Source organism: Leuciscus leuciscus, assembly GCF_965113295.1.
Source record: "Leuciscus leuciscus genome assembly, chromosome: 9".
NCBI lineage: Eukaryota > Metazoa > Chordata > Actinopteri > Cypriniformes > Leuciscidae > Leuciscus > Leuciscus leuciscus.
Window position 1 is genome coordinate 4,480,846 of NC_138733.1, and position 22,062 is coordinate 4,502,907.

Here is a 22,062-nt window from a genome sequence, read left to right on the forward strand (position 1 = left end):
GCGGAAAATTCCACCTTAAAGTCAATTATGCTCACCGAGGCTAAAATATGGCAAAAACAGTGAAATATTACTATTATTTAGAATAACTGTTTTCTATGTGAATATATAGTAAAGTGTAATTTATTCCTGTGATCAAAGCTGAATTACTCCAGTCTTCAGTGTCACATGATCCTTCAGAAATCAGTATAATAGTTCATTATAAGCGTGGACTTATTTTGTGACATTATAAATGTCTTTACTGTGGCTTTCGATCAACTGAATGCATCCTTTGATGAATGTGAGTGTGAGTGTGAGTGTGAGTGTGTGACCTGTCATGTTGTCAAGTGTGTCCGAGCCCCAGTCGCCCCTGATGACGGAGGACAGGATGTTATCGAACACACTGATATCCTTAGAGGACACGATCCGGTCCCTGAACAGACGGCGGGCTTCATACGCCACCACCTCGAGGACTGAATCTACAGCGGATTTACCTGTGCGCACACACACACACACACACACACACACAGCACACATGCTAAGAACCTCACAGGCTTCTATTGTTCATGAATTAAGCTCATTATAACCAGTACACCCAAATTCAAACACATTTTGCAAGTTAACGTGTGAAATAAAAGTCACTAAATAGGCTAATGGCTCTAAAAGCTAGTCGGCTGCCGACCTAGACAACATTTTAGAGCATCATAAGAAGCGTTTCCATTACAGATTTGTGCAAAACTTTTGCGATTTTTTCTAAATGTCGACAAAAAGCTAAAACTTAGTCACAATAAGTCCTTCTAAAACTCATGGTGACGGATGTTGGGAGGTTTACGTATATCCCAGCCACTGCACTGGCCATTATTATTAATGGAAGGAGGCGTGTGTGTGTTATCCAAGCATTAATGGTGAGGAAAGACCCTTATAAGTTACTTCAGGGTTTCTGCAGGTGTCTTCAAATTAAATTGAATGCTTTTTAATGCCTTTTTTAATGCCATTTTTTACATTTGTAATGCCATACACGACCCATGACTAACCACGGATATTATAGTGCCGTCAATTGATTAAAAAAATGTAACTCGATTAAACACACATTTTTTCTGTGATTAATCGCAATTAAAACAACTTTCATTTTTATAGGTTTATATTAGTTTAGATATTTTATAATGTAATAATTTCACAGTTAATCTACAAATGAATGTAGAGACAACATAAAGTATATTTTAAATACTTGTTTTATGGTAATTATGAAGGCTATATTCAAATAAATTGATAATATAACATTTTCTTCAAAACGATATACATTTTTAATGCCTGTAGGATTAAAATGTAATGCTTTTTAATGCCATTTAAGGCCTTAATTTTCACAAAATCCATTTAATGACTTTTAATAATTTTTAAACCCTGTACTTGAGAGCGGCACATATGAGGTGTTTCTGGGTGTTTCTCCCTCATTTCTGCTTCAAGATCTTGATTGTGGCATTTCTTTGAGGTTTAGAATCCAGTATTCCTGTAATTCTGAGTAATTCTGAGTCTTTTATGAGTTTAATAAAGAACTGTCTCGTATTCTGTCCAAACACACCGCGTCGTCTACGTCATGTGACCTGTAAATGCGCACAAACTGATTCTATTGTAGTTTTGTGAAATATTTATTCTTCGAATTGCCTGAAAAGCACCTCATGCGAGCGCAAGAACTTTTTTGCGATAAATGGGAGTTTTTGCAAAATTGACGCGTTTCCATTGGGCGTATTTTCAATTCCCAATTTCAATTTGCGCAATTTGAAGAATAATGGAAACGCGGCTATAGATGAACTTCTGACAGGAAGACTGTTACAAAAGATAGGCATGAAACATTATGCTGCCTTTTAAGATACGTCATTTTGGCCACAATTTATGGCAGCATAAATTCACTGTGAATAGTATAAATTGATTTCAAATATTATATTTAATTAAATCCTGATCAGTATCAATAGTTACACATTTATGCATTTTGGCAATTGCTTTTATTCAAACTGACTTATTTTGCATTACATTTTATCAGTTCATGCATTCCATGATAAATAAATGCATTGAAAATAAAAGGCATGAGCGTAAACGCCGCTGCTCTTTAAGAGTGTTTCAAATCAGTCACTTCTGAGGTTTCAAATTGACCCTTCGCAGGGATTTTGATTGACAGGTGATCTGACCAATCATAATCCGCCATCCGCCAAATCCGCCATTTTTGTCTGACAAAGCAGCCAGGAGAGTTAGTAGATTAACGTTGGAGGATTTGAACTTGAAAAACAGTGTGTACGGACGTCTCTCCGCGGTTAAAACAACATTCCTTCTTCTGTTCATTCATGTTTATTTGATGCTATAAATGAACTAGAAGGAAGAGATGATCGGTTCACGAGCAGCTTTAACTGAGGCTCTACAGCGATCTGTCAGACACATTAAAGAGCCACAAAACGCAATTTATTGTTTAAATTTCTTTAAAAAATGACCAAATTTGAAAGTTGAGACTTTGTTTCATATCAGAAGTAAGCTGGTCTGTCCTGTCTATCAGTGTGTTGTCAGTGTCCTCTGCTCCGCGATGTATATTTCACTGTGTGAGAACATGAAGTGGCGTGAGAGAGGCGTGGCTTGTCGGACAAAGCAACAGTAACTAAAGGGGGCGGGTCTTTGAGAACGGTCAATTAGGGTTCTGCCTCAGAGGGTAGATGACAGTGACAGTGTTTCTATGTTTCTGGGGACACTGAGGTGTCAGTTTTGGGATGTGTTAGTGAATCAGTGCTGGTTTAATGAATGTATTGAGCTCACCTGCACTCAGGTCGTATCGCAGCAGATTCAGGACCCACTGTGTGAGCAAACACGGGGTGAACAGGTAATGACTGTGATCATCCACCGAGAATTTAGCCTTCACCTAAAACACAAACACACACCAGTCAAAACTTACAGTATCATACAGTAATGATGCTGAAAATTCAGAAATGATTACAGGAATAAATTACATTTCAACAAAGAAAACAAACAGAAAACAGCTATTTTCAACTGTAATAATTTTTCACTGTTTTTACTGTAACAGTCAAACTTTTTGATCAAATAAATGCAACTTTTGAACGGTTCTGTACATCACATTTACACAATGACATCAACACAGACCATTTTAAATGCCCAATCACATCTGACCTGCTCGTAGACTTGCACCAATGAGCCGGCGAGCTGGTGGATCTTCCCTGCAGAGCTCCAGGTTGGATCATTACCCAGAGTCCTCTGCAGCACGGGTTTCAGGTATGCGCTATAGATGGTCTGCAGCTGCTCTCTGTCTGGATAACTACAGGAGAGATGGATTAGTGTGTGTGTGTGTGTGTGTGTGTGTGTGTGTGTGTGTGTGTGTACTTGTACAACTATCTTTGTGAGGACCAGTTTGAGTGTTAGACCATTGGAGTGAGGACAAAGAGAGTAAAGTGAGGACATGTTGGCCGGTCCTCACTTTCTGAGAGCCTTTAAAGGCCCGTTTGAGGGTCAACACTTGGTTTTAGGGATAAGGTTATAATGAGGTTAAGGGTCGGTTTAGGGTCAGGGGTCGGGTTAGGCACTTAGTTGTGATGGGTAAGGTTAGGATAAGCGGCTAGAGATTGCATTGTGTCAATGAATGTCCTCATAAAGATAGATGTACAAGAATGTGTGTGTGTGTGTGTGTGTGTGTGTGTGTGTGTGTGTGTGTGTGTGTGTGTGTGTGTGTGTGTGTGTGTGTGTGTGTGTGTGTGTGTGTGTGTGTCTTCTTAAACATTTTTGGTGACAAATTTGTACCCAAAAGTGTGATAGACGTCACAAAACCACCCAAAACTTCCTTTTGAGGATGTCCTTATATATGCAGAAAGTCGTCTGTCAGGGTTAGGGTGAGGTTATAGTATTTATAACTAGCTAACTTAGTATAAAAATAATGGAACTCTATGCAATTTCCCCATTTTATGGAAGCTTATTTAAAAATAAAAAAGGCAATTGTGACTTTTTATCTCAAAATTGCACAAAAAAAAAGAAAAAAAGTGAGAATTGTGAGATAAAAAGTCCCAATTACCTCTTGAATTTTTTTATTCCATGGCGGAAACAACAACAACAACAAAGAATTGCGAGATGTAAATTCAGAATTCCAAGGAAAAAAAGTCAGAAATGCGAGATGATAACTCAGAATTCTGAGGGGGAACATTTCTAAGATCTCTAAACTCGCAATTGTGAGAGAGAAAAAGTCTGAATTGAGATTGAGATATTATTCCGTGGTGGAAAAAAGCGTCCATATCATTTAGATATCTAAGTGCACATGTGTATCAGTACTCACTCAATGGTGCAGATGCGCACGATCGAGGTGAAGCGTGACGTGAGCGGGTGCCGCCCCACAGCACCACCGGCTGACATCGAGGCCACAATCTGAATGTTCTCCAGCCCGACCCACTCCAGGTTCTCATCATAGAAGCCCTGATATGTCAAAACCTGCAGGAAAAAAATAAAAAATACTGTGAAAAACTGATTTGGTGCAAGAAACCTTGATGTGCTCACAAAGAAAAGGTGTAGCATTCGACCTGCTGCAGAAAGGCAATGATGTTGCTGGTGCCCCACTTGTCGGGTTTGGGCAGGTTGATGTCTTTGAGGTAGAGCACTAGCCTCTCACAGTCTTTGGGACGGTACACGCGTCCCGTGTTGGAGCTGATGATCAAACACATGTGCGAGAGTTTCTGCAGGACGTGACGGGAGGACGTCTGAGCGCTGCAGTGCACAACAGACACCTGTGTGGAGCGAAGCTGAGCGAAAGCACAGCGCAGGAGCATCCTGACACACACACACGCACACACACACACACACACACACACACGCACACACACACGCACACACACACGCACACGCACACACACACGCACACACACACACACACACACAGAGCATCGTATGAGTCAATCTGTCATTCTGTGCATGTTTATTTGAGTAAGCAGGGTTCGACAGTGTGTTTCACTAACATTACGATTAATTGCATCCAAAATAAAAGCTTGTGTTTACATAATATATGTGTGTACTAATTAATAACTAATTAACTAATTAATCATTGCCCAGCACTAACTAATATATATGCAAAATGAGAATCTAACCTAATTAAAGTGTGATGAAAACATGTAAATGTGAATGTGTGTCATACCCTTTCCCGCAACCCTCCGGCCCCACCAGCAGGAACGGCTGCCTGTGATTGGACGAGAGCCACGGGGTGAAGAGGTCGAGTCCGCGCTGCATGTCAGGTGTGTGTATGACGGGGAGATTGTGTGGGTTACTGAGGTCTTCCTCACACACACCGTCCCCTCGCTGCAGCTCATAGGCACACAGACGGCCGGATGCGGGGTCATAGTACGTGTCCAGGGGCTTACGAGGGTCAGGAGGGCTTTCTCTGGCCCAACTCAGAACCTAAACACATTCAGAACATAAAGGTACCGTGACAAAACCACCTGATTATTTCTACTGGGCAGAGAGAGGATGGAAAATGACCATGAAAATTAAATTATGACTCTTTATGGTGCAAGAAACCTTGACTGACTTTAAGAGCGGACAACATAAAATGTAGATTTTGACCCCTGAGGCGAATCACATCAGAGTTTCACTGCTGCTTCTTTAAAGCTCAAGTTTTAAATTACGACCCGCGTTAATGTAAGGGAGCGGCTCCTAAATTTAATGACAGGCGATAAGGCTGAGCAGGCATGAAATTACATTTCCCATAAATCAGGGCGGCTCTGACCTCCTTGGCGAACTCCTGGTGGCATTTGAGCGCGAGGTTTCCTCCCAAACCACGGATGAGTCCAACAACAAACTGTCCTCTCTCTCTGACCCCTCTCAGATGGGACAAACCGTTCAGCACCGTCCCGACCAGACTGGTGTCCACCACAAAATCACTCTGCAGAGAGACACATGGAGATGTGTATGATGCCGTGAACATGAACGAGTTAAAGGAGTGTGTGTGTGTGTGTGTGTGTGTGTGTGTGTGTCGGGACGGCACCTGTTTGAGAACCCATTCCAGAGCTCTGTGGAAATAATCATTGAGCCAGTTCTCCAGATTCATCCTGTTGTCTTCATCCTCCCTCTTCAGCCATGACTTCACGAGAGCGCCAACGTCAGTGTCTTCATCACTGTAACACACATAAAATGTGAACTGCAGTGATATTTAAATAGACAGACATGATTGACTGCTTTTTGGGGACGGTACATGAGCAAACTGACAGCTGATTGGCTGATTTAGGTTGGATGAAGCTGTGCAGCGTTTAGAACGTCTCTCTCTTGAATCCAACACAGAAGTGACTTAAACTGCAGTTCATCGACTGGCCACTAGAGACCGGCTGCAGAAGAGAGTCAATCCCATAGACCCCCATGTTAAAATGCCCAACTTTACAGCAGAAAACAATATGTTCACAGCTTGGTGCAAAAAGTGGGTTTGGTCTATATAGCTAATTTTGCCCTTCATGACGACTGTGACAGGGTTGATTTTTTTATAACTCATCCGTTTAAATTATATTAAGCCTTAAAGTTCTGCATAATTAAGGGCGTGGCTGCTTGAGTGACAGGTGGATTGCAGCTGATGTCACTACTAGCCGTTTGTCTGCTGTATGTTAGCGTCACGGCACCTCGGCTAATCCCGCCTTTTTGCCCATTTTCGTTTATCCGGGAGTGACGCGCTGCCAAGATGGCGACGGCCGGCTCCGCCCACTTTGGGCTTAAAAAATGCTCCTCAGAAACATACGGGTGACGTCACGCACACTACGTCCATGTTTAGAAGCGTTACCTGAGGAAGATCATGCCCATGCGGGAGATGGTGGCGGGTGAGGCGCAACTCAGGTCGTGGGTCTCAAACAGGAAGTTGACGTTGGGGCCGAACTGAATCCTCTCACCGCTGGGCATCGTGAGTAAGCGATTATCATCCAGCACAGAGTTCAATGACTCAATCCACTCGGGGTCAATGTCTCCATCGCATATAATCCATGAGCTCACCTCTGAACGAGAGAAAGAGAGGAATGGAGAGCTGGAAAACTGTGTGTATTTGGTGTTTGCTGAGTGTGTTTGGTCTTGGTAAAGCGTAATGTGTGTGTTTAGTGTTCATTATCAATGTTGATGTGTATTTGATAGGGCACGCATATATTATGTAAACACATGATGTGATTAATCGTTGCCCAGCACTAGTATTCAACATTCCCTGAATGTGTGTATTGTTTGGTGTGTGTGTGTGTGTATATGAGTCCTCACCCAGTGGCTCTCGCACCACCTGTCGTGCGGAGGACGTCAGCACCCCGTCGGACCACTCTCGCGTGTCCATGTCGATGTGTCCCAGGAGCTGCTGGCGTGGCATGGCTTTCGGGTTCATGGTGTACTGTTTGACCACCCGGCCCATCTTACCCAGCGCCGCCCGCAGCATCCTCCACAGAGTGGACTTCCCCGCTCCACTGGGCCCGACCACCACCACACCCATCCTCTGCCGGAGCTGCTCGTACAGCTCCAGAGCCTTCTTTATCTACACACACACACACACACACACACACTTCAATATGATGCGGAAAACGTGAATGGAATCACTGAAAACAGTCATAAAAAATGTCCAGTATAACGCAGAATGTCACCGATTTTGGCAAAGTTAGCATGAATAAATCAACAGTAGGGCTGTGCACTGAATCAAACTGTGATATGAACTCGTGTCTGTGAATACTGAAGCACATTTACACCTGAAGTCTGCATGATTGATCTCCTACACACACTGAAGCACGCATGACGCTCGCGGTGTTCGTCTCACTATACGAGGACGTGAACACATGAACTCTGCAGAGACGCTCTGAGACGCTCGTCAACAGCATTTCAACATCTCAGTTCAGGAAAATAGCATTAAATACACAGAGAAACTCAAAGGCCTTCAGGACAACCTGTCAAAATACAAGTTTGGTTCAACTTAAAGAAATTACGAAAGAAATCCAGAAATATTAAGATGGAAAAAAAGTGATTAGGGAAAAGAAAAAAGAATTTAAGAATTTCATTGGGCCCTAAAAATATCATTTCTGTTCAACTTTTAATAAATTGTGGTTAAAGTATAAAAAGTATGTATATAAAGTATAAAGTATATAAAGTATTATTTCAATTAATTAAACATGTTTGCCAAAGTATATGACATATAATATTATATATATATATATTCTTTCTTCTTTTCCCTAATTCCTCATCTTAATATTTCTGGATTTCCATTGTAATTTCTTCAAGTTGAACTAAACTTTTACTCAGGTTGTCATAAAGGCCTTTGGTTTTCTGTGTATTATATATATATATATACAGTATATTATATGAATAATAGAATTATTATTTATTAAAAAAAATTGTTTTGCTTTTGTTAAACTAAATGAAAACATTCAAAGAAGTCATTACGGGCAAGACAAAACTGATAATAAAAAAAATACTAAAATTGAATTGAACCATTCAAATGGAAACCAGAAATATTACATAGAGGGGGAAAAATCAATACAAAAAATGTATTAAAAAAACTAAACAAAAGGGAATCTTGAAAAATGGAAATGGAAAAAACTAAATGTGGGAGAAACAAAAATAGCTTGAGGGAAAAAAATTAAGCAGATTTCGTAGAGCCCTAGGTAGGGTGCATAGGCAGGTACACAGGTTTCGTAGAGCCCTAGGTAGGGTGCATAGGCAGGTACACAGGTTTCGTAGAGCCCTAGGTAGGGTGCATAGGCAGGTACACAGATTTCGTAGAGCCCTAGGTAGGGTGCATAGGCAGGTACACAGATTTCGTAGAGCCCTAGGTAGGGTGCATAGGCAGGTACACAGATTTTGTAGAGCCCTAGGTAGGGTGCATAGGCAGGTACACAGGTTTCGTAGAGCCCTAGGTAGGGTGCATAGGCAGGTACACAGGTTTCGTAGAGCCCTAGGTAGGGTGTATAGGCAGGTACACAGGTTTCGTAGAGCCCTAGGTAGGGTGCATAGGCAGGTACACAGGTTTCGTAGAGCCCTAGGTAGGGTGCATGGACAGGTACCTGACTGGGAATGATCTCCAGTCGTGCCTCTTCATACACAGACAGCAGGGCGGATTTGAGCGTCTCATATTCCACATCTTTAAAGTCGACTCCAGGAAACACGTCTCTGACCAGGGCATCAAACCGAGAGCTATCGGCAAACGTCAACTTCGACATGGTGTTTAACCTCAGAGCCTGAACCACGAACCAGCTCTCCTTCACTGCAGACACACACACATGAGGAGAGTACGGACGTGAAGCGATCCTGGACCGTTTATTCATCAAGTTATTATTGATTCCAGTGAGAGTCTCTTACTGGGGTTGTCGTTCACTCTCTGTAACTGCAGTAAACTCCCACAGCCTTTCAGGACCGTCTTTAGCGCACGCAGACCCCAGTCATAGTGTTGCTGAGGCGTCAACAGCTCTCTGAACACAAACACACACATATTCACATTTATATTCATACATAAACATCAAATAATTAGATTTAAAATTCATGATATATACACTACTGTTCAAATTGATGTCTTTGAAAGCTGCATTTATTTGATCAGTAAAAATAATTGTTTTATATTTGAACACGTCAAAATGTAATGTTTTCAGCATCATTACTCCAGTCTTCAGTGTCACATGATCCTTCAGAAATCAGTATAATATGATCATTTGATGCTCAAGAAACATTTATGATTATTGTTAATGTTGTAAACAGTTTTGCTGCTTTCCATTTTTCTGTGCAAACCTTCTGAGACCCAGAAAAAAATGTTTTGAATTTTGAATTGAATTTTTTTTTCATGTCAATTGTTTAAAGCATAATAAATAAATGTAAAAAAAAAAAAATTTTATTCATATGACACCAGGACTATTTTTTGTTTAAAAAATAAAATGACATGAAATTATATGTATGGGCAAAAACAATGGGAAATTAGTTTTTTCAATCACCAATAAATATTGAGCTTTCAGGATTTATTTTAACTCAAATTTGTATAAAGATGATTCTCAACTATGTTATGAAAGATATAACGGAATGATTTGATGCACCATTTTACTTTATGCAATATGTGGGTAAAATGGCCAGAAATTAATATTCCCATTCAATGCAATGTATCTCTACACTGTATCTAATGTGGGTTCTTGGAGCAACATTTAAGTGTAATAATTGCAGTAATAATTAGCAACATTTTAATAATAATATCTAATATTTCATAGGAATATTGATGTATAACTTATTTCCATATTCACTTGTTGTGTCTCCCATAATGCCTGATAAACATGATTTAAGTCCTGATGTATGAAATCAATGCCCTGTTCTGGAACAGAAAGTCATTTTTTTTTTTTTTTTTTTTTTTTTTTATAGCGCTACATTTGATCACTAAATCAATGAAAGACATTTTTAAAGACCAAGGAGAAGTTGTTTTCATGGTGAAACCTCCAAACATTTGGTGTCTCTGAAAAGCCCTGATTGTGCTCTTCACGGGACACCCAGGACGTGACATGTGACATGTATGATGTCAGAGAAATTCACTAAAATATAATGTCTAGACAAAAGTCTATTCCTGGGTCCCAGGAGGATAGAATTATAAATGTCTTTAATGTCACTTTTGATCCATTTAATGCATCCTTGATGAATTTCTATATCTATATATATATATGTTATATAACATGAACACTCAAGCTTCTACCTGGCCAGATTGAATATAGCAACCAGTTTTCTCCCAAGTGCCTTTCCTTCCTTGAATCCCTCTGAATACAGGATGACCTCAGCGATGAGCTCGTTATCAGGACTCGTCATGGCAACCGGTCGGAAAAGCTGCTTCAGGTTATCCGGCAACTTCTGCCGCCCTCCGTATCCTTTACCGGCTGGGTTCAGAGTGATAAACACGCCTGAGTTTGGGTCCAGTTCCACCTGAAAACACACACAGACACTCTCAGACTCTGTTGTGTTGGTGTGTGTGTCGTGAACTGAAGTGTGTATAGCCCTATTCGGACAGGGATTAACTTTACCAGGGTAGATGGAGTGATGTAACTTTACCACAGGACGTCTGTAATATTAATGGCCATTTCGCACGGGATCAGAGATCTCAGTAACACCAGCAGAAGTGGGAGAGTAACTCGCTTTACACACCGCCGTCACACTCGTGTGTGTATTAAACACCTATATTTATATATATATAACAGTTATGTCCGGTGGAACGATGTATTAATGAACTTCAGATTGGATTGTGTTGGTAATAGACACTTATCTAAAGCTAAAAGATGTTTCGCCTCTAACAAGTGCTGTCGATCTTCTCTCTGATCTGATGGTGTGTGTGAAACACTTGAGTTTTGCCACAGACTCGTTCCAGCATCTAGAACACACCTGATGCTTCTTCAAGCCTCTCCATACTTGAAAACTACTTTTAAACAGGAAATGACGGAATATTTACGCACATATTTACAGCGGGTGTATTCGCACGGGATCAGGATCACCTGAGGTCATTTTCCCAGACCTTTTTACAGAAGGTAAAAGTCGCCGTAATGATCACTGAGATGCACATTCGGACGGGACTAAAATTCAATTCACATTTATTTGTACAGCGCTTTTCACAACACACATCATTTCAAAGCAGCTTTACAGAAAGTGCATGAGTCCACATTACAGTTTAGAGTCTGTTATCAGAGGAAATGTAAATATCCTATAAAATATACATAAATATATGTAAAAAAAAAAAAGTCACAGATAGCTAAAAATTTATTCATTTAAACAATGTAATAATTTAATGCAGAAACAATGAGCTCACTGAAGTAATGAATACTTGTTTGTTAACAAATGTTGTTAACTAACTGTTCACACACTGTTCGTTCATTGGCCAGAGGAGACTTTAACATTTAATTTAATATTCAACAATATTATTGATCTGCCTGCACTGACACTATTATACAAGAGCTGAACTGAGCTGAACGATGACATGACGGTTTACTCCAGAGCGGCTATATATATATATAAATGAACTAAATTAACAACTTATTTAAAACAAAATGAACCATCACTGAACGTACTTAAGCTGGACTGTGACTCTGTTTTCTTCTAGAAACAAACTTTGTTGCATTATTCTCCTGTTATCTCTGTAAAGCTGCTTTGAAACAGTGTGTATTGTATAAAGCGCTATATAAATAAAGGTGACTCGACTTGACCAATGAAGAGAAGCTCTGGTAATAATGACTTCACCGCTCCTCTCCGTGTTACACTACAGGGCGTGTGTCTGTCGCACCTCTTTATTGAGCAGCTGGCAGGAGGTCCGGTGGTTCTTCAGAGAGTTCTGGATGGCCTGGATCTGCATGGAGACGGCGGAGAGCACGGTCTCCTCCAGGCGATTGAACTCATCAAAACAGCCCCACGCTCCACACTTCACCAGTCCCACGAAGATCCGCCCCATGGACTTCACATCTATACCCTGAGACACACAGAGTTCACACAGCTTCACACATCAGACCTGTTTCACTGATGTAGAGTTGCTGGATTCACTTTTACAGCACTGGCAACACTGTTATTCTCAGAAACATGGAGATTAATGCAATGTTTCTTTTGCTAGCATCAATATAATACTGTGTGTGTGTGTGTGTGTGTGTGTGTGTGTGTGTGTACCTCATCACAGTTGAAGACCAGCACTTGTGTGTGTGTGTGTGTGTGTGTGTGTGTACCTCATCACAGTTGAAGACCAGCACGTGTGTGTGTGTGTGTGTGTGTGTGTGTGTGTGTGTGTGCCTCATCACAGTTGAAGACCAGCACTTGTGTGTGTGTGTGTGTGTGTGTGTGTGTGTGTGTGTGTGTGTGTGTGTGTGTGTGTACCTCATCACAGTTGAAGACCAGCACTTGTGTGTGTGTGTGTGTGTGTGTGTGTGTGTGTGTGTGTGTGTGTGTGTGTGTGTACCTCATCACAGTTGAAGACCAGCACTTGTGTGTGTGTGTGTGTGTGTGTGTGTGTGTGTGTGTGTACCTCATCACAGTTGAAGACCAGCACTTGTCTGCCAAACAATCCTCCCAGGGCTTTGACGGACTCGGTCTTGCCAGTTCCCGCGGGGCCGTAGGGGTTCCCGCCCAAACCCATATTCATGGCCTGTGTCAGAGTCAGATAGCACTTATCCGTGAGAGGTGTGTGTACCAGTTTAGGAGCGTTGCCCTGAAAGAAAGAGAGAGACAGAGAGTCAGCCTGAGGATTCGATTCTAGCCTTGATGTGAGACTGAACCAGCATCCCTTATGACACTTATTATGCAACGGTAATGTGTCCAGTGTAGGTCTACAGGTGCGCATTCAATTCACTTCACGTGTGTTTATACAGCGCTTTCACAATACACATCATTTCAAAGCAGCTTTACAGAAAGTGCATGAGTCCACATTACAGTTTAGAGTCTGTTATCAGAGGAAACTGTCTAAGAGTTTCAGAAATGTACATATACAGTCACAGTTAGCGAAAAAGGTAGTAATTTGCATCACAATCAGGCTCAGTGTCACATGTCTGTGCTGATCATGTGACCCTCACCTGATACTCATAGGTGTAGCTGAACTCTGCGTCCACCATCTGTATGGAGCAGCACTGGTCTGAGGTCAGGTAGAATCGCAGCTGTTTCTTCCAGATCCAGTCGTCAGTGGTGTGAATCTGAGCCTCTCTCAGACTCTGAACCACTGAGATGTTGTGGATCACGTCCAGGATCAGAGCCTTCAGTTTCAACTGCAGAACTCTTGATTCTACAGGACAAAACCAGCAGAAATTCACAATCTGACTCGCATCGACTTGCTGAAGTACACACACTGAAGTACACACACTGAAGTACACACACTGAAGTACACACACTGAAGTACACACACACTGAAGTACACACACTGAAGTACACACACTGAAGTACACACACACTGAAGTACACACACTGAAGTACACACACACACACTGAAGTACACACACTGAAGTACACACACTGAAGTACACACACACTGAAGTACACACACACACTGAAGTACACACACTGAAGTACACACACTGAAGTACACACACACTGAAGTACACACACTGAAGTACACACACTGAAGTACACACACACTGAAGTACACACACTCTGAAGTACACACACTGAAGTACACACACTGAAGTACACACACACTGAAGTACACACACACTGAAGTACACACACTGAAGTACACACACTGAAGTACACACACACTGAAGTACACACACACTGAAGTACACACACTGAAGTACACACACTAAAGTACACACACACTGAAGTACACACACTGAAGTACACACACACTGAAGTACACACACTGAAGTACACACACACTGAAGTACGCACACTGAAGTACGCACACTGAAGTACACACACACTGAAGTACACACACTGAAGTACACACACACTGAAGTACGCACACTGAAGTACGCACACTGAAGTATGCACACTGAAGTACGCACACTGAAGTACACACACACTGAAGTACACACACACTGAAGTACACACACTGAAGTACACATACACTGAAGTACACACACACTGAAGTACACACACTGAAGTACACACACTGAAGTACACACACTGAAGTACACACACACTGAAGTACACACACTGAAGTACACACACTGAAGTACACACACAAGTACACACACTGAAGTACACACACACTGAAGTACACACAGAAGTACACACACTGAAGTACACACACTGAAGTACACACACACTGAAGTACACACACTGAAGTACACACACTGAAGTACACACACACTGAAGTACACACACTGAAGTACACACACACTGAAGTACACACACACTGAAGTACACACACACTGAAGTACACACACTGAAGTACACACACACTGAAGTACACACACACTGAAGTACACACACTGAAGTACACACACTGAAGTACACACACACTGAAGTACACACACTGAAGTACACACACTGAAGTACACACACTGAAGTACACACACACTGAAGTACACACACACTGAAGTACACACACTGAAGTACACACACACTGAAGTACACACACACTGAAGTACACACACACTGAAGTACGCACACTGAAGTACACACACACTGAAGTACACACACTGAAGTACACACACACTGAAGTACACACACACTGAAGTACACACACTGAAGTACACACACACTGAAGTACACACACTGAAGTACACACACACTGAAGTACACACACACTGAAGTACACACACTGAAGTACACACGTACACACACACTGAAGTACACACACACTGAAGTACGCACACTGAAGTACACACACACTGAAGTACACACACGGAAGTACACACACACTGAAGTACACACACACTGAAGTACGCACACTGAAGTACGCACACTGAAGTACACACACTGAAGTACACACACTGAAGTACACACACACTGAAGTACACACACTGAAGTACACACACTGAAGTACACACACACTGAAGTACACACACACTGAAGTACACACACACTGAAGTACACACACTGAAGTACACACACTGAAGTACACACACTGAAGTACACACACACTGAAGTACACACACACTGAAGTACACACACACTGAAGTACACACACTGAAGTACACACACTGAAGTACACACACACTGAAGTACACACACTGAAGTACACACACTGAAGTACACACACACTGAAGTACACACACTGAAGTACACACACACTGAAGTACACACACACTGAAGTACACACACACTGAAGTACACACACTGAAGTACACACACTGAAGTACACACACACACTGAAGTACACACACACTGAAGTACACACACTGAAGTACACACACACTGAAGTACACACACTGAAGTACACACACACTGAAGTAAACGCACACTGAAGTACACACACTGAAGTACACACACTGAAGTACACACACTGAAGTACACACACTGAAGTACACACACACTGAAGTACACACACACTGAAGTACACTGTTACGGCCCTTAGGCCGTGTGTGTATGTATGCCAGGTGTACTGCTGCTTGTCTGTCCTTTGCAGGTCCTGTGTGCACACCTGTCTCCAGTTGGCAATCAATTACTGTGCACACCTGTTGGCAATCAGCAGGAGAGTGGGAGCTTGTAAAAAGGGAAGAGAACTGGCAGACTGATGTTGAGGCGTGTGGAGAGCAGACGTCTATACGGCTTACCAGAGCTGGGTGATACTGCAGTGGCGTTCGTGGAGTTCCTGCAGTATAGTGTGTATCAAGTCTGTCCCTTGTGCTGGGGGTTTACTCTCTCGGTGGAGAGAGGGTGGTAAATACTAATGTGTTTGTTTTCCTGTTGTAGTCGTTTTGTAGTTGTAGTTGTTTAATTGTTTTGAGGTTGGCTTTGTTGTATCTGTTGTACCTTTTGGTTAATTAATGTTGTAAATAAACATCATACTTACTGATCAATCGGTCTCCTTTGTTCCTTCAACCTGAAGTGGTTTTATTATTTGTCACTAACCTCCTCCTCCCCTGGACTTTTCACTGGAGGTTCGTAACAAATTGGGGGCTCGTCCGGGATTAATGTTTTCCCAAACACTTCGGGTTGTATGGAATAAAGCTGTAAGCAGTTATCGTTTCTATTGGTGTTGAAATTGTTTTGTGTAGGTTTTCACTGTCCAGTCTTTCCAGAGAAGACCTTTTCCCCAGCTAGTTAGAAGTGTCTAGCTAGGCTGTTCTGCAGTCTTTCCATCGGACACTTGGTTGTTATTTTTCCTTTATTATTTTCGGGGCAAATCCTGGGTGGGGACGAGATCCCTGTAGGGGGTAGGTTTTCGGGGCCCCGGCCGCCGAAGTTTGCCTTTAAAGTTGCCTCGAGCCCGGCAAGCCCCAGAAGACAGTTTAGGCTAAGTTTTGGGTAGGCAGGTCCTGGGGAAGTGGTTATTCTTTGAGGAAGCTGGTGTGTGATTGCTTTATTGTGTAACCTACGTGACCTCGTTGTTGCGTGTCTGCGTACACTTGTTGTTTGCTGCACTGTTGGTTTGTGTTAGCCAGGTAGCTATTGTGGTGAGGATGACTGCGTTTAGTTTAGAAGAGTTTGTAGCAAACCCTACGTTAGAGCAGCTGGGTGTATGTAAGAAAACTGACCTGTTTGCTATTGCTAAACATTATGGTTTTTCTGCGTCTAGTTCCCTGGTTAAAGCAGAGTTGCGGGCAGTTGTGACTGATGGGTTAGTGCAGCGCGGTGTTGTTAGTTCATTAGATTTGCCCGCCGGGGCAGCAGCGAAACAATCTGGTCCGGTGGTAGAGGAAGTGGCCACGCCACATGATGTGACAGATACACCTGGTGTGAAGCGGGGCGAGGGTAAGCATTTCACTCTGCCGAGGTATAATCCATTGTCCGTGGAGTCCTCTTCTACTTCTGGAGGGGATGCGCGGCTAAAGGTTCGTTTGGCTCGGCTCCATTTGGAGAAGGAGGAGCGCGAACGAGAGTACCAGTTTAGGAGGGAGTTAGAGCTTAAAAAGATAGAAGTTGAGTCCACCAGGGTGTTGGAGCTAAAGAAGTTGGAGGCAGAAACAGCCATAAGAATGCGTGAGTTGGAGTTGCAGTCAGCACAGTTTCCAGCCGCTGTTGCTGATACAGTGTCATCAGGATCTAACGCTACTGGTAATTTTGACGTAAGTAAATATATTTCTCTGGTTCCTGTTTTCCGTGAAACTGACATTGAGAGCTATTTTACTGCATTTGAGCGCATTGCTGTTGCCCTGAGTTGGCCAAAAGATGTGTGGGTCATCCTGTTACAGTGTAAACTGTCAGGGAAGGCTCAGGAGGCGTGCTCATCGTTGTCTGTGCAAGATAGCCTCTCCTATAAAAAAGTTAAGAACGCCATCTTGCAGGTGTATGAGCTAGTGCCAGAGGCGTACAGGCAACGTTTCAGGGCTCTCAGAAAGGGGGTAGGCCAGACTTACATTAATTTTGCTAGAGAACAAGGGATTTTGTTTGATAGGTGGTGTGCTGCGTGTAAAGCCGATGATTTCTCCTCAGTTCGCGAGCTGATGCTGTTGGAAGCGTTTAAGAACTGTGTGTCAGAAAAGATTGTCGTTTATCTCAACGAACAGAAAGTAACCACGCTGCAGCAGGCTGCCACGCTTGCTGATGAGTTCGCTTTGACACACAAGAATACATCTGTCAGACAGTACTCGTTCTCTTATGATGATACTGGAAAGAAGCCTAGTAACACTCAGAGCATTCGTGTTAGTTCGGGGGCACAGGGGGACAAACGTTGTTTTTTTTTGTCATAAACCCGACCATCTTATTGCAGATTGTGCTCTGTACAAACGGAAGTCCCAATCTCCAGTGTTTAAACCACCAAAAGGAGTTGGGTTGATTAAGACTGTATCTCCCTATGGTAGTCAGTTGGTTTTGAAAGAACCTGATGAATGCTTCAGGCCATTTATTTCCAAGGGACTGGTATCCCTCACAGGTAAACCTGAGGATCAGCGTCCGGTCACAGTTTTGAGAGACACAGGTGGCTCACGCTCATTCATCCTGGCTAGTGTACTACCATTGACTTCTCAGTCTGCCTGTGACGTGAGCACTGTAGTTCGGGGTATCGGGATGAGCTTTGTGCCTGCTCCTTTACATTCCATTCATGTGCAGTCCAAGCTAGCATCTGGTTTCTTTCCCGTGGCTGTTCGGTCTCGTTTTCCTGTTGATGGTGTAGATTTTATCATGGGAAATGACATTGCTGGCGGAAAAGTTTATCCGGACCTAGAGGTAGTGGATACTCCTATCTCTGAAACTGAACCTGACGAGTTGGTTCAGAAGCACCCTGAAGTTTTTTCGGCCAGTGTGTTGACTAGGGCGCAAGTTCGTAAGCAGGCCCAAGGGGTGGATCTCGCGGATTCACTGTTTTCATCTGTGTTAAGGGAGAACCAGCTGCCCTCTAGTGGAGAGGCAGAGAACGGTCTTGAAAAGGGTCCTGTAAGTGTCACCCCCCCTGTCACTGTCTCTAAGAAAACATTGCCGTTAACCCGTGAAGTCCTTGTCGAGGCTCAAAAGAGTGATCTCACCCTGGCTAAATGTTTTGCGACAGCTGAGTGTGATGTTAGTGGGTGTTCAAGTAAGCAGCGTTTTTTTATTGAGGATGGGGTGTTGATGCGTAAGTGGGTTCCTCGGGGTGGGACGGCAGATGATCTGACTGAGGGTTGTGACATTGTTTATCAGGTTGTAGTTCCAGTGGGATGGCGTCCGTACGTGCTAGGGTTAGCGCATGAACATTTGTGGTCGGGTCATCTAGGTGTCACCAAAACTTACCATCGTGTGCTCGAGCATTTCTTCTGGCCAGGTATTAAGGCAGATGTAACACGCTATTGTAAAACTTGTAGTACATGCCAAATCATTGGTAAACCTAACCAGGTCGTGCCTCCTGCCCCGCTGCATCCAATTCCTGCTGTTGGAGAACCCTTCGAGCATGTTATTGTGGATTGTATTGGTCCCTTACCTAGGACTAAGTTAGGGAACCAGTTTTTGTTAACTGTAATGTGCGTGTCCAAGTACACACACTGAAGTACACACACACACTGAAGTACACACACTGAAGTACACACACACTGAAGTACACACACTGAAGTACACACACACACTGAAGTACACACACACACTGAAGTACACACACTGAAGTACACACACACTGAAGTACACACACACTGAAGTACACACACACTGAAGTACACACACTGAAGTACACACACACTGAAGTACACACACACTGAAGTACACACACACTGAAGTACACACACTGAAGTACACACACACTGAAGTACACACACACTGAAGTACACACACACTGAAGTACACACACACTGAAGTGTACACACACTGAAGTACACACACACTGAAGTACACACACACTGAAGTACACACACACTGAAGTACACACACACTGAAGTACACACACACTGAAGTACACACACTGAAGTACACACACTTGAAGTACAGATTTGATTGGGCGCAGAGGTGTTGTTGTTAAACAGAGGCACATGATGAACAGGCTAGAAGTGTTTGTAATGGATCAGCAGCAGCAGTTTTTCCCCGAGTGACTTATAAGCAGAATTACCCATAATAACTGTTAACAGTGTCAGAAGATCCATTTACTTGAATTTATAGAGAGTCTTATTGAAGATTCAGTGAATAAACCCCTGAGCTCATAAATGGACTAAAGAGCTTTATGGATGTTCACATCGCTTTATTTGTTTGATTAATCTGACGATTAGCAAATTATGTGAATATGCAGCCAGAGAATTAGAGGCAGAGAGGAGAAAATAACCTGAGGTTCACATTAAAGAAATTAAACACACAGAGCAGTGTCTTTGAACACACACACACACACACACACACACATTTACTACATCAAAATGAGGACATACCATAGATGCCTATTTATTTTATATAAAGCCAATTATTATGATTATTATTTTGAGATTTTTGTCAGAAATACATTTATTAATGAGGATCTCATATATATATATATGTAATATGTGATGTGATCTGGGAAAACCCGTCGGATGTCGCGCTGGGCCGTTTTCAGTAAATTCCAAAATAGTTTGAATGTCAGTTTTTTGTCAAATTTTTTTTTTTCATTAAATTATTATTCTATAACATCTTTTCTCTTATCTCTGAAAATATCTTGGCAAAATTCCCTTGTTTAGTGCAGAAAAACAGCGATAGTGTCAAGCTGAAAATACTCTCTTTCTCTAATGCATTCTATGCGACCACTTTCTCTAACGCGTCTAACGCCCGGCAGAGGTGATCGCCGTATATCCCACACACCTGTCCGTCTCTTAACACTACAAAGATAGTTTACCTATAAAATAAACCACATAACATGTACAGTGAATGTGTATTAGTGCGCATTTCGTGCCAATCCTGTTTTAAAAAAAAGAGTGCCGCGCGTCCCGACGGTGACCGTTATTAAACCTGTTTTTCTCAAAATTCCGTTCCAGAAAATCATAACGATCGGCCGACTTCAGATAAACATAACTTTTGCTACCAACAAGCTATGATACAAATAAAAACAGATTTGGAAAGGGCTTGATACCAGCTTCCATGTGATATCAAAACCTGTAATAGGTAAGATTTCACCATGTGGTGGGTTTTCCCAGATCGCATCACATATATATATATATATATATATATATATACACACAGTACAGGCCAAAAGTTTGGACACATTACTATTTTTAATGTTTTTGAAAGAAGTTTCTTCTGCTCATCAAGCCTGCATTTATTTGATCAAAAATACAGAAAAAAAATGTAATATTGTGATATATTATTACAATTTAAAATAATTGGTTTTCAATTTATTATACTCTAAATTATCATTTATTTCTGTGATGCAAAGCTGAATTTTCCAGATCATTACTCCAGTCTATCACATGATCCTTTAGAAATCATTCTAATATGATGATTCATTATCAAAGTTGGAAACAGTTCTGCTGCTTAATATTTTTTCATAACCTGTGATACTTGTCTAGGATACTTTGATGAAAAGAAAAAAAAAAGAAAAAAAAAGAAGCAAATGTTTTAAAAATAGAAATCTTTTGTAATAACAATATACACGACTGGTCAGTCATGTGGGGTCAGTCATTTTTTTTCTTTCTTTTTTTGAAATAAATCAATACTTTTATTCAGCAAGGATGTGTTACATTGATAAAAAGTGATAGAAAAGAAGATTTATATTATTAGAAAATATTTTTTTATTTTGAATAAATGCAGTTCTTTTTAACCTTTTATTCATCAAATATATTAGAACTGTTTCCAACACTCATAATAAATCAGAATATTAGAATGATTTCTAAAGGATCATGTGATAGACTGGAGTAATGATCCTGAAAATTCAGCTTTGCATCACAGAAATAAATGATAATTTAAAGTATGATAAATTGAAAACCAATTATTTTAAATTGTAATAATATTTCACAATATTAAAAAAATTTTCTGTATTTTTGATCAAATAAATGCAGGCTTGATGAGCAGAAGAAACTTCTTTCAAAAACATTAAAAATAGTAATGATTCCAAACTTTTGGCCAGTACTGTATATAGTGGGGGAAATAATGATTTGATCCCCTGCTGATTTTGTA

At 41.6% G+C, this 22,062-nt stretch overlaps 1 protein-coding gene across 1 annotated transcript in view; it reads right to left on the reverse strand.

Annotated features, from left to right (window-relative positions):
• The window catches only part of dync2h1 (dynein cytoplasmic 2 heavy chain 1), a 139,585-nt gene that overhangs the window by 87,092 nt on the left and 30,431 nt on the right, over positions 1–22,062 (reverse strand). Inside the window, exons 33-48 of the mRNA XM_082179334.1 lie at positions 13,503–13,708; positions 12,959–13,141; positions 12,233–12,415; positions 10,664–10,887; positions 9,301–9,410; positions 9,006–9,205; positions 7,225–7,489; positions 6,767–6,974; positions 5,987–6,116; positions 5,729–5,884; positions 5,141–5,400; positions 4,533–4,779; positions 4,292–4,443; positions 3,142–3,286; positions 2,773–2,875; positions 309–470 (exon numbers count right to left, since the gene is read on the reverse strand). Of these exons, the coding sequence (XP_082035460.1) occupies positions 309–470; positions 2,773–2,875; positions 3,142–3,286; positions 4,292–4,443; positions 4,533–4,779; positions 5,141–5,400; positions 5,729–5,884; positions 5,987–6,116; positions 6,767–6,974; positions 7,225–7,489; positions 9,006–9,205; positions 9,301–9,410; positions 10,664–10,887; positions 12,233–12,415; positions 12,959–13,141; positions 13,503–13,708 (2,934 nt within the window). The remainder of the gene's footprint in view (positions 1–308; positions 471–2,772; positions 2,876–3,141; positions 3,287–4,291; positions 4,444–4,532; positions 4,780–5,140; positions 5,401–5,728; positions 5,885–5,986; positions 6,117–6,766; positions 6,975–7,224; positions 7,490–9,005; positions 9,206–9,300; positions 9,411–10,663; positions 10,888–12,232; positions 12,416–12,958; positions 13,142–13,502; positions 13,709–22,062) is intronic.